The sequence below is a fragment of the Galeopterus variegatus genome, unplaced genomic scaffold, assembly GCF_000696425.1.
Source record: "Galeopterus variegatus unplaced genomic scaffold, G_variegatus-3.0.2 Scaffold258, whole genome shotgun sequence".
NCBI lineage: Eukaryota > Metazoa > Chordata > Mammalia > Dermoptera > Cynocephalidae > Galeopterus > Galeopterus variegatus.
Window position 1 is genome coordinate 303,930 of NW_007726369.1, and position 12,359 is coordinate 316,288.

At 42.4% G+C, this 12,359-nt stretch overlaps 1 protein-coding gene across 1 annotated transcript in view; it reads left to right on the forward strand.

Moving 5' to 3' along the window:
* Window positions 1-1,363: 1,363 nt before the first annotated feature.
* The window catches only part of FRMPD2 (FERM and PDZ domain containing 2), a 124,041-nt gene continuing 113,045 nt past the window's right edge, over window positions 1,364-12,359 (forward strand). The window contains exon 1 of the mRNA XM_008566636.1: window positions 1,364-1,683. Within this exon, the coding sequence (XP_008564858.1) occupies window positions 1,659-1,683 (25 nt within the window). The 5' untranslated portion in view covers window positions 1,364-1,658. The remainder of the gene's footprint in view (window positions 1,684-12,359) is intronic.

Consider the following 12,359-nt stretch of genomic DNA (forward strand, 5'->3'; position numbering starts at 1 on the left):
ACCAGCTGCATGACTGGAGGAGTTCACTTTCTCCCTCTGGGACTCAATTTCTTCAATTGTGCATGGTTGGCCTGAACCAACTACTAAATAAAAATTACAAGACTCTTGCTGAAGATGCAGATGCCCTGGCTCTGCCCCTGAGGTTCAGGTGCAGCAGGTCCTGAAAATCTGCATTTTATCAAGTTCCAGGTTGAAGATGATGAATAGACAAATTTGGGAGAAACAGTACAAGATGGTTGCAAATATTGTAAAATGCTTTGCCAGCTAGTGGGAGATGTCTGCATAGGACAAGAAAAAAGATACATTTTATAAAAAATTATAGGATTTTTTAGTTCTTTAAAACAAAATAACACAAAGGATACAAGAAGGAAAAAACTCAAAATGGGCAATAATTTCTAGGACTAAATAATGACTCAAAACTCTCTCACCAAAGCAACCCACTACTAAGATTCTTGTGATTTCTTCCAGATAGAGAGTATGTATGCATATACCTGATTTTTAGGTATCTTTTTACAATAAAAGGAATCATACCGGGCTAATCCATACCTTTTGTCTTTTAAAACATTTTCTTGGCAGCTGTTGAATGCAGTACACATAGCTCTACCCCCTTCCTTTGCACAGCTGCATAGTTGGTTTTCCTCTGTATGTGAAATACAGTTTATCTAACCACTATTGATGGACACTTTGGTGGCTTTCAGGTTTTTGCTATTACAAACATATACTGTAATGAGCATTCTTTTTCAGGTACTTGGGTGAACTGCTAGAATGTCCATGAAGTTACTTTCCAGCATTGGGTTTGCAAAGGATATACGCATTCTCAAGTTTAACGAGTATTACCAAACTCCCACAGAGAGGTTTTGCTAATCTTCATTCTCACTACTGCACTCACCAGCGTTGGGTTTCATCCAATTTTATTATTCTATTTTATTTTCTGGTCAAGCAAAAACTCATATTTTCTTCTGTAAAAAATACTTCTCAGTTTTGACACTGCTGCTGATCTAACGAGCTCAAAAGATCTGTTCTTTCGCCCCTACCACTGCAATCTGTTTCTTGCTGTTCCCCATCTCCACTGGTTCCTCTCTGAACTCAGGTACCAAAGAGTGTGAGAATTCCTTTTCCCCTTTCCACAGCTCTAGGTCATTTGTTCCTCTTTACGATCCGCGTGGTTCTCTGTCCTGCATTTGACACTGTTAACGCGTGTATGGAGGATGTTGAGTTGATGAAACTAAGCCTCAGCTCTGAGGCTGGCTTCTTGTTCCTTGCAGAGCTCTTTCTTTTGATTGGGCCAGGAGATAAAATGACATCAGTGTGAAAGCCCCGCTGAGCTGCAATCCCATTGCCTTCAGTGGCACCTAATCCAGTTGAGCTCTTACAGGCTCGCTCACGTGTCACTGGCTTTGAGGACGCAGGCTGCTGGGGTGGCTCTGCCTGCTAACAGGCCAGAGACTGCATGGGGCCCAAGTCATGAAAGTAGAGGCAGGAAGGGGAAGGGGTCTGTTGACTCACTCCCTGGGCAGCCCAGTGCTTAGTGACAAACAGTAAACAAAGACAGGAGCAACGGCGGCAGCAGCTCAGCAGACAGATCTCAAGAGCTCTCTGCTCCCTGTTGGAAAGTTGTCCCATGATGAAGGCTTAGCCTGGGTCACGGAGACTTTGGGATGCAGCCTTTGACAAAGGACACAGGTACTCATCGGCTTTATTCAATTTTCTCTTCTAAATCTGGGTCAAGGAAAGGGCAAACCTGTTCCTGGGTATGGGTTTCCAGGAATAAGGATAATACAGCTGGGCTAGTTCTTGCGTCAGGGACCCGTTGCAGTATTGTTTAGGGTATTACCTGTTCCAGGCCAATGGTTGGGCCTGATAGATGTGGTATTTGTTTTTAAGCAGTAAAGCATGGAATCATAAGAGAAAACAGATTTTACAGTCAGACCAACCCTTGTTTGAATCACTGCTTTGCTGATCAGCATCTGTGCAAATTCAAACAAATATTTTGATGTTTCTGAGACTCACTTTACTCATTTATAAAATGGGAATACTAATGCCCACATTACAGCATTGTTGGGCATATGTGGAGTGACATATGTAAGACACTCAGCACATGCTTGGAGCATAATAGTAGCCCAGTAAGTGATGACTGTCATTTTCTTTCAGAAATGAGTGGTTTAGTTACTGCCTAAAGAATATCAGTGATTTAAGGTAAAGAGTCTCAGGCCATGTCTAGTTGACTTTCAGAAAACAATGGCAAAAGAGAAAAAAAGCCAATAATTCACCTAGTTTCATATGTACGAGTAGAAAAAAACTCGGTTGAGTTTTTCAACAGATTAAACAACTTTTTTTTTAAAGCAACAATTGAATTCAGAGATAAGACATATATATTTCTCCTGGCTAAATCCTGTGATTTGCCATATACTATATAACTAGTTAGTGATAAACAATTAATTAGTTTATTAATTCAACAAGCACTTACTAGGTATCTCCTGGTGCCAAGCCAGGTGCTAGCTGCAGGGGACACCTCTCTCTGCCCAGAGGATCTTCCAGGTGTGCACACGTGGATGTGGGGGAAGGAGGCAGAAAGGTGGACCTGTATGACAACTTGCAGTGACAGCATGTGCTGAAATGGAGGTGGCACAGGTTCCTGGGAGAGGTGATGCTTGAGTGTGGTTTGAATACCAAGTGGGAATTCGTAGGAGTTGAGAGGTGGGGGTTAGGGAAAGGCACGCCAGGCAGAGAAAAGTACATACAAAGTCTCAGTGGCTTGAACAAGTGAAGTGTGTTCTGGGGACAGCAGGCAGTTAGGGCTAACTTTAGTGAGGTGTGAAAGTGGACATCTGGTAAGAAAGGAGGCTGCAGAGGTGAAAGCAGAAGGCTTTCTGTGGATGGGATTTCATTCAAAAGTTCCTGGAGAGCCATCAATAATTTTACTGAGGGGTGTGTCATGATTTCATTTAAATATTAGGAGGATTACGGGCTGGCCTGGTGGCACACTGCTATAGTGCGCCGCTTGGGAAGCGCGGTGACGCTCCCGCCCGAGGGTTTGGATCCCACATGCAGACCGGCTGCTCACTGGCTGAGCGACACGCGGGAGCAACACCGAGGGTTGCGATCCCGTGGCCGGTCCTGGTCCAGTATGGGCGCAACACTGAGGGTTGCAATGCGTTGCCGGTCACGAAAAAAGACAAAAAGGAAAATAAATAAATAAATAAATATTAGGAGGATTACTATGGCGGCAGTATGGGTGTGGGATCGAAGGGGATGAAGCCTGAAATGATGACCAGAGAGGGCCTCCAAGTGGGTGCTGCCAGCAGTGTAAAAAAGAACCAAAATAGTCATGCACCTCATCACGACATGTCTGTCAACGGTGGATGGTATGTACAATGCTGGTCCCATAAGATTGTAATTGTGTTGAGAAATCCTATCACCTAGTGATGTGGTAGCCATCATAATGTAATGCAATTACAGGTGACCTTTGAACACGGATTTGGGCTGTGCAGGTCCACTTTTATGCAAATTTGTTTCAATAAATATATTGGAAAATTTTTTGGAGATTGCTTTTATCTAGCTTACTTTTTTTTTCTCTCTAGCTTACTTTATTGTCAGTATACAGTATATATACATATAACATACAAAACATGTTAATCGACTGTTCATGTTGTTGGTAAGACTTCCGGTCGACAGCAGGCTATTACTAGTTAAGATTTTGGGGAGTCAAAAGTTATATTTGGATTTTTCGACTGCACAGAGGGTCAGCATCCCTAACCCCACGTTGTTCAAGGCTCAACTATACTTTATTTTTAAAATAAATTTAATGCGGCCTAATCATACAGTGTGTATAAGGCCCTTGGTAGTGTACGGTAATGTCCTAGCCTTCACACTCACCCACCACTCACTCACTGACTCACCCAGAGCGACTTCCAGTCCTGCAAGCTCCATTCATGCTAACTGCCCTGTACAGGTGTGCCATTTTTATCTTTTATGCCATATTTTTACTGCACCTCTTTTATGTTTATATATTTTTAGATATACAAATACTTACCATTGTGTTCTAATTGCTACAGTATTCAGTACAGTAAAATGCTGTACAGGTTTGTAGCCTAGGAGCAATAGACTATACCATGTAACCGAAGTATGTAGTAGGCTAAACCATTCAGTTCTGTGTAAGTGCATTCTGTGATGTTCACACAACTACAAAATCACCTAATGACACATTTTACAGAATGTATCCCAGTTGTTGAGGGATGCATAACTATAAACATGCATATGTATAAATACATAAGTGTATTATAAATTTTATTAATATGAAGAATAGATACTGCATGATTTACAGGTAATAAAATATAAAATACTCTATTTCAAATTCCACTTAGCCAACTGATTCTCACAGAATGCATTCACTGATTTTTACCGAACTCTTGTACCCTTAGTCAGCCTATGTTTGCAACTGACCAACCAGTGTACATCAGTGTTGGTTAATATTGACAAGTAAGAAGAAAGTGAAACAATGAAGATGAATGTCTTAACATCTCTCATTTGTCAAGGACATCTGTAACTTCTTTCCTGAATTAGAGAATAGCTTTTGAATTTGGAAGAATATTTTCCCAATTTTTGTGCTACTCACAATGTAACTGCGATAGACATGACACACTTTTAGGTTTAAACTGAAATAACATTTTCCCCATCACTTTCTTAGACAATCAAAAAATAACAAACCAAGCCTTGATTTGTAGCTGTTGCCAATTTCTGTGGTGTAAGTGCTACCACCATGGCCGATGACAAGCTCCCAATGTGATATCACTGAACACAAAGTTGGAAGAGATGTGCCCTAGCAGACCATCATGCGGTATTTCCATCATACAAATGCATTCAGTTTAAATAAGCTCAAGAGCATAGACAACAGTAAAATGTACTAAAATAATTAGGAAATGATGAGTTTTCAGCATATTGTCAATGTAACTTTTATTTAATTGGAGATTTCTATAATTTAAAGATATCACTGAACACAAAGTTGGAAGAGATGTGCCCTAGCAGACCATCATGCGGTATTTCCACCATACAAATGCATTCAGTTTAAATAAGCTCAAGAGCATAGACAACAGTAAAATGTACTAAAATAATTAGGAAATGATGAGTTTTCAGTATATTGTCAATGTAACTTTTATTTAATTGGAGATTTCTATAATTTAAATTTTTGCAGTGGTTGTATGTAAAAACCAGCTTGCAAAATTCCTGAAAACGTAATAACTGGCTCTTCCCAGTCCGCAGGAGCCTTCTTCAGCATACCATAGGATCCAAGAGAGCTTTAAAGAGGCAGAATACATAGGGATGGGAAAACAATTAGTGGGGATGAGCAAAGGGGGCACGAAAGGAGAAGTTGAGAGGAACACCTGCTTCTCTCTAGGGAGGAAGATGTCACTCACTAAAATGTTGGACTCTGAAAAGAACACTGTGAAAACATGACTGTGAATTCAAATGCAGAGCACGGAAGGATGACGACTGTTGCAGACTTGAAGAGATGTGATGATTTCTTCTGCTGCCTGCAGACGTGGCACTCAACCCCCTATCAGTAGGCCCCTGTGGGGTGGAGCTGGGGTCCTAGTCTTTCAATTCCCAGCATCTACAGATGCTCTTCAACTTATGATGGGATTATGTCCCAATAACTCCATTATAAGTTGAAAATATCATAAGTAGAAAATACACCTAAGCTCCCAAACATCGTAGCTTAGCCTAGCCTACCTTAAACATGCTCAGAACTCTTACAATAGCCTATAGTTGGGCAAAATTATCTAACACAAAGGCTATTTTATAATAAGGTGTTGAATACCTCATGTAATTTATTGGATACTCTACTGTAAGTGAAAAATAGAATGGTCGTGTGGGTACTCCAAATACAGTTTCTACTGAATGCAAATTGCTTTTGCACCATCACAAAGTAAAAATATCGTGACTCTGGGACCATCTGTAGACCTCCAGCCCTGGCACATTGGTGCTCAGTAAATGTTACTTGAATGAACTGAAGTATCTAGTCCAATAGGATTTATTTTGGCTGAGTTATTCTGCATTAATTCTTTCATTTTTAAAGTAATGTTTACTTTGCACTTCTATAAAATGAATGCAATGCACCTCCCAGCAAGTGTGTCTTAAGCCTAAAGGAATATCTGGAAAGTGATGCAGACCTTCCTGGAGGGACTCTTCGGGGCTTGCCCTTGCTGTGTTCCCCTTCCCTCAGTCGTGCTCACTGGACTTGAGGTCATGGAAGAAGGGGAGAGCCTGCTCAGAGGGTCCTGCTGAACCCAGGGAGTGCTCTTGGTGGACTAGGGAAGCGTGAGCTGGGCGCAGCCTGTATGGAAGTTTGAATGAAGGCAGCCCTATTTCTCCTCTTCCCACTCCTCTAGGCTCTGACCCTCGTGGTCACCCCTCCACAGCATATTCTCCCCTTCTGTAGTTCCCTTCTATTCATGGCTTCTGGTGTTCAGTGCCATACATACCCACCTGGCAGGCAGCTGGTCCTGGTTTATGGCCTCAGTTCATCCTCTAATAAGTCTCTCACCAAATTCCTCCCCTCTGATCTAAGAAAGTGGCAACCCAAGTCCCCTGGACCATTAACCAGTCCAAGTTAGGAATCTGCTTGGTTACCTAACACGGCAATTCTACCTCTGAATTACAATTGGCTGCAACCATTGCCTGACTGTAACTGGTTCTTGCAAACAAGCCGATGGCACCTAGGGCAGTAATGTGCAGATGAACCACCTGGTGCTCTTGTTAACATGCAGGTTCTGATTTAGGAGGCCTGGGGAGTGCCTGAGTCTGCATTTCCAGTAAGCTCCCGGGTGATGCAATTGTGGCTGGTCTGAGGGACCATACTTTGAGTAGTATGCACTGGGGTGTGCAGCATAGACCAAGGCCACTTGCAGTCCCATTGGTGAAGCCATTTCTGCTCTCAAGCCCCAGTTTTGCAGGTCTGTCTCTATCCTATCCCCTGCCCTCACCATATGTCCAATGTTCATAACACAAATAGCTAGTATTTATTGAGGAACTACCACATGTCAGACACAATAACTCATGGCACAGATGAGCAAAGAGAATAAATAAGTTGACCGAGATGAATGGAGCTCAGTCCAACTCCGCCCTCAGCGCCCACCCTCTCGGCCACTGTACTTTCCGATTCCCATTTTCCTTCTAAGTTTCAGTGATTTCTGCTGCCTCCCTCTGAGCGGTTTCCTCCCCAAACTGGCTAACTTCTGTTCCCCAGACGTAGTCTTCTTTCGCTCTTGGTTGCTGGCAGCTCCATTGTTAATTGCCCCCTTTTTTGTCCTTGCCTTGGCCATAGGTCTCCTTATTGCTGTATTTCCTTGAGTTGTAACAGCCCAGCATTGTTGGGAATAGAGTAGATACTGGAGGAAAGCAGGAAGGAGATGTGTAGGGTGTTGGAAAAGGACTAGTTCCTGCTGGGCTTGGGCAGCCAGGGGCAGATGTCATAGATTAACGGCGTGTGAAACAGTATCTGGCTGGGTAGGATGTGTGTTGGATGTTTTAAAAATGTGCCATCTAAGAATTTCATTTCTTTCTTATATCAGTATCATTTCTGTATATAGCTGGTCCACAGAATAAGGCAGCTCCTGACTTACTCACATGTTGATTTATTCAGTTGTTCAGCAGATGGGTGAGAAGAAGCTCCAGGCAGGAGTGTCCCCAGGAGGCGAGGGGGTGTGGCACATCTCAGGTATGGAGAAAGGCCGAGGGGCAAGGCTGGAGATCAGTCTGGAGGGGTGGGCTGCAGGGGCTGTGGGCCAGAGGTCCCATGAGCCTCATTCAAGAATGTGGATCTGAAATGGTCCCACTGAGGAGAGCAAGCCACTGAAGGTTTTAACATGAAGGAGTAACACAGATTTGTGTTTTAGGGAGAGAACTCTGTGGTACAGAGAACGGATTGGGGCAGCAGCAAGGACGGTTGGAGGAAAATATTTGGGAGAATATATAGTGGTCATTCACGGGAGGGCACCTTACACCGGGCTGAGTACTCTCCCTAAAACCACTGGATGGGATGTGGGGAAATGCTCCACTTCTCCCACCCTTGGCCATTCTCACGTCTCCCATCTGTGCAAAAGTGAGGTCTCTTGGATCAGTTAAGCATGATACAGACTGTTAAGGACTGTCTCTTCAGTAACCATTATTTTTAATGGTCTACTCTATATGAATAAAATTAGCAGAATAAAACTGCTTCCCTTTCCAGAGGAAGAATTCTAAACAAAGCATTCATTCAGTGGGGTTTGTGCCAGGGTGAGCTGCTTCTCAACCTACATTAGCTTGGAAACCCACCGAATACCCTGCCCTGCCTGAGTCCCCTCAACCAGAGGTTGATCCCTGAGCTGTCACTGCAAGTTGAGAGAGGATTGCTCTCTGCCTGAAGGGGGACCTCCCAGGACTGCCTGGCTCTTGGACCCCTCCAGAGGCTGGATTTTACACATCAACTAGAAAAAAGCAAACTGTCCACCCTTATACCAGGCACCTCCTGCAACATCCCTTCAAAATGCCGCTTCCTGCACATTTAGGAGTGTTCCTTAGGAGATACAGAACGGGCATTGCTGGGACTTGGAGGATGTATATTCTCAATTTTAATAAATTACTCTTTAAAAATCTAGACTAATGCAACATCCCTTCAAAATGCCGCTTCCTGCACATTTAGGAGTGTTCCTTAGGAGATACAGAATGGGCATTGCTGGGACTTGGAGGATGTATATTCTCAATTTTAATAAATTACTCTTTAAAAATCTAGACTAATTTTACTCCTATATTAATAGAGGTTATGAGAGGGCCTGATCTGTAACCCCCACTTTACTAAGATCGGTTATCTAAATTTTTGACTGTCTGATAAGTTTTCATTGCTGTTTTAATTTGCTTTTGCTGATTGACTACAAACATAGTAAATCCTTTCAAATATTTATGGACTAGTTGTATTTTTTTTCACCTAGTTGTTTGTTAACTTTTAAATTATAGAGTTATTTTTTTTAAATTGATGTGTAAATAATAATCTTTTGGCCATTATACATATTTTCTCCTAGTCTGTTGCGTGTTGTCTCTTAGATTTTATTTTCATACATAGATTGATGAGAAGTTGCAAAGCTGGCACAGAGAAATTCCTTGCACTCTTCGCCTAGTTTCTCCCACTGATTATATCTTACTAAACTTGTACAATATCGAACCCCAAAATTTGACATCGGTACAAGGTGTGTGCAAAGCCCTTTGCCATTTTAACACATGTGTAGATTTGTGTAACCACCACCACAGTCAAGACACAGAACTATTCTGTCACCACAAAGACCTCCTCAGCTGTGGATTGAATATTCTCCCCCCTCCACCCCCACCCCAACTCATAGAAACTTAGTCCCCACTGTGACAGTGTTAAGAGGGTGGGAAATCCTATTATGGTCATTGAAAAGTGGAGCTTTTGGGACGTGATTAGATTGTGAGGACTGCACCCTGGTGAATGGCTGATCCGTTCATGCAGTAATGGATGTGGTTCTGGTTACTTTAGAAGGAGAGCAAGTGAGAAGTTAATTCTCTCTCACTCCGGCCATTCATGCTATGTGATGCCCTGCATTGCTATAGAGTCACCACCATGAACAAGGCCCTCACCAGATGTGTTCCCTGGACTTTGGACTTCTCAGCCTCTGAAACCATAAGAAATATATTTTATTTCTTTATAAATTACCCAGTTTCAGTTATTCTGTTATAGGCAACAGAAACGGACCCATGCATCCCACATGCTACCATTTTATAATCACTCCTACCACCCTATCCCCACCATCCACACAATCACACAGTATGTGACTGTTTGGGCCTGGCTTTTCTCACTCAGCATAACACCCTGGAGATCCCTCCAAGCTGTTGCTGTCTCAGTAGCTGCTTTTCATTGCTGAGTGGCTCCCCACCATCCACACAATCACACAGTATGTGACTGTTTGGGCCTGGCTTTTCTCACTCAGCGTAACACCCTGGAGATCCCTCCAAGCTGTTGCTGTCTCAGTAGCTGCTTTTCATTGCTGAGTGGCATTCACAGAGTGGCTGCAACAGTTTCTTCTTCCATTCACCAGATGAAGGACATTTTGGGTGTCAACAGCTTTTTGTTGTTACAAATAAAGCTGCCATTACAAGTAAAGCACAAATATTCACATGCACGTTTTTCTGTGAATATTAGTTTTCGTTTCTATGGGAGAAGTGTCCAGAAGTGCAATTGCTGGGTTGCATAGTAAGAGGACGTTTAATTTTTAAAGAAACTGACAAACCGTTTCCCATAGTGGCTGTACCATTTGCATTTCCATCAGCAACATAGGAGAGAGTGTTTCTCAGCATCCTTGCTAGCATTTGGTATTGACACATTCCCCCCCCCCCGTTCTGAAAGGTGGGTAGTGATATCTCACTGTGGTCTTAATTTGCCTTCCCCTAGGGCTGGTGATGCATAATATCTTTTTATGTGCTTATTTGCCAGGTGTATACCTTCTTCAGTGAAATGTCTCTCCATGGCATTTGCCCATTTTTCTGATTGGATTGTTTGCTTTCTACTATGAAGTTTTAAGACTCCTTTTTGTATTCCCTACATATGAGCACTTTCCATTATGTGCTGGCACGACTAAATCTACTTTCTGTCTCTATGGATTTGCTTATTCTGGGCATTTCATATAAATGGAATTATACAATACGTGGACTTTTGTGTCTGGCTTCTTTTACTTCGCATAATATCTTCAAGGTTTATTCATGTTGCAGCATGGATCAGCACTTCATTCCTTTTTATGGATGAATAATATTCCATTGTATGGATATACCACATTTTGTTTACCCATTCATTAGCTGATGGACATCTGGCTTGTTTCCACTTTTCGGCTATGAATTATGCTGCTAAGAACATTCACATACATTCTTTGGAGAAATGTCTATTTGAGTCCCTTGCCCATTTAAAAATTGGATTGTTTGTGTTTTTGTTGTTGAGTTGTAAGGGTTCTTTATATATTCCAGATACTAGACTCTTATCAGATAGACAATTTTCTACCATTCTGTGGATTGTCTTTTCATTTCCTTGATAGTGTCTTTTGATGCATAAAATGTCTTTTGATGTCTGCTCATATTGGGTAATTTCTTTTGTTCTATCTTCAATACACTGACTCTATCCTCTTCACTCTGCTGTTAAACCCATCCATTGAGTTTTTAGTGGATTGCTAATATTGGCTATTGTATTTTTCACGTCTAAATTTCCATTTGGTACTTTATATTTCCTTGCTAAGATTTTCTACTTTTTCATTTTTTTAAAATTGTGTTTGTGATTACTCATTAAAATCCTTGCCAGATAATTATAACATCTGTCATCTTGGTGCTGGAATCTGCTGTTTTTTTTTCATTCAAGTTGAGATTATCCTGGATCATGATATGATGGGTAATATACATTAAATCTTAGGTATTTGGGTATTATGTTGAGACTCTGGACCTTATTTAGATCTTTTTAGCAGAAGTACCCTGAATCTGTATGGACAGAGGAAGGGGGACTCTGCCTCATTACTTCCAGGTGAAAGTGGGACTCTGGATTCTCCACTCAGCCTCTGTTGACACCTTGAGAGCATCTTGTTACTGCTCTTCAAGGGTGAATGTTCTGGCTCCCTGCTGATCCTCTGCTGATACCACCCTTGCTAGTAGGGTCAGGAATACCTCATTACTGCTCTTTGCATGACACTTCAGGAGGGTGCCTTATTACCTCTGCAGGGTGGTGAAATCCCTGACACTTTACCAGGCCTTCCAGTGGGGAGGCCAAGGAGCACCCTGTTATCACCAGGTGGAGGTGGAAGTCCAGGCTCCAGTGTGGTCTCCACTGACACTGTGATGGGAGACAAGTCACCACGGGGTGGGAGTGAGTCTTGGCTCCCACCTGGCCCCCTCTGACATGACTGTGTGGGCGAAGAGGTGCCTCACCACACCTGGGTGAGTGTAAAGTTTGGGCTCTTCATTTGGTCTTTGCTGACGATTTGTTGAAAAGCCTATCTCAATTTAGTTGCCTCTGTTCCTTTGTCAAAGATCAGTTAATTTCATTTGTATGGGTCTATTTGGGGGCTCTCTATTCCATTCCTTTGATCTATTTGTGTTTTCTTTCACCAATATCACACTCTCTTGATTAATATTCTTTATAGCAATGCTTGAAGTTGAATAGTATTAGTCTTACAACTGTATTTTTCTTTTTTTTTTTTCCTTTTTGTCTTTTTTCGTGTCCGGCAATGGATCGCAACCCTCAGTGTCGCGCCCGTACCGGACCGGGACCGGCAACGGGATCGCAACCCTCAGTGCTGCGCCCACACCTCGCTCAGCCAGTGAGCGGGAACCGG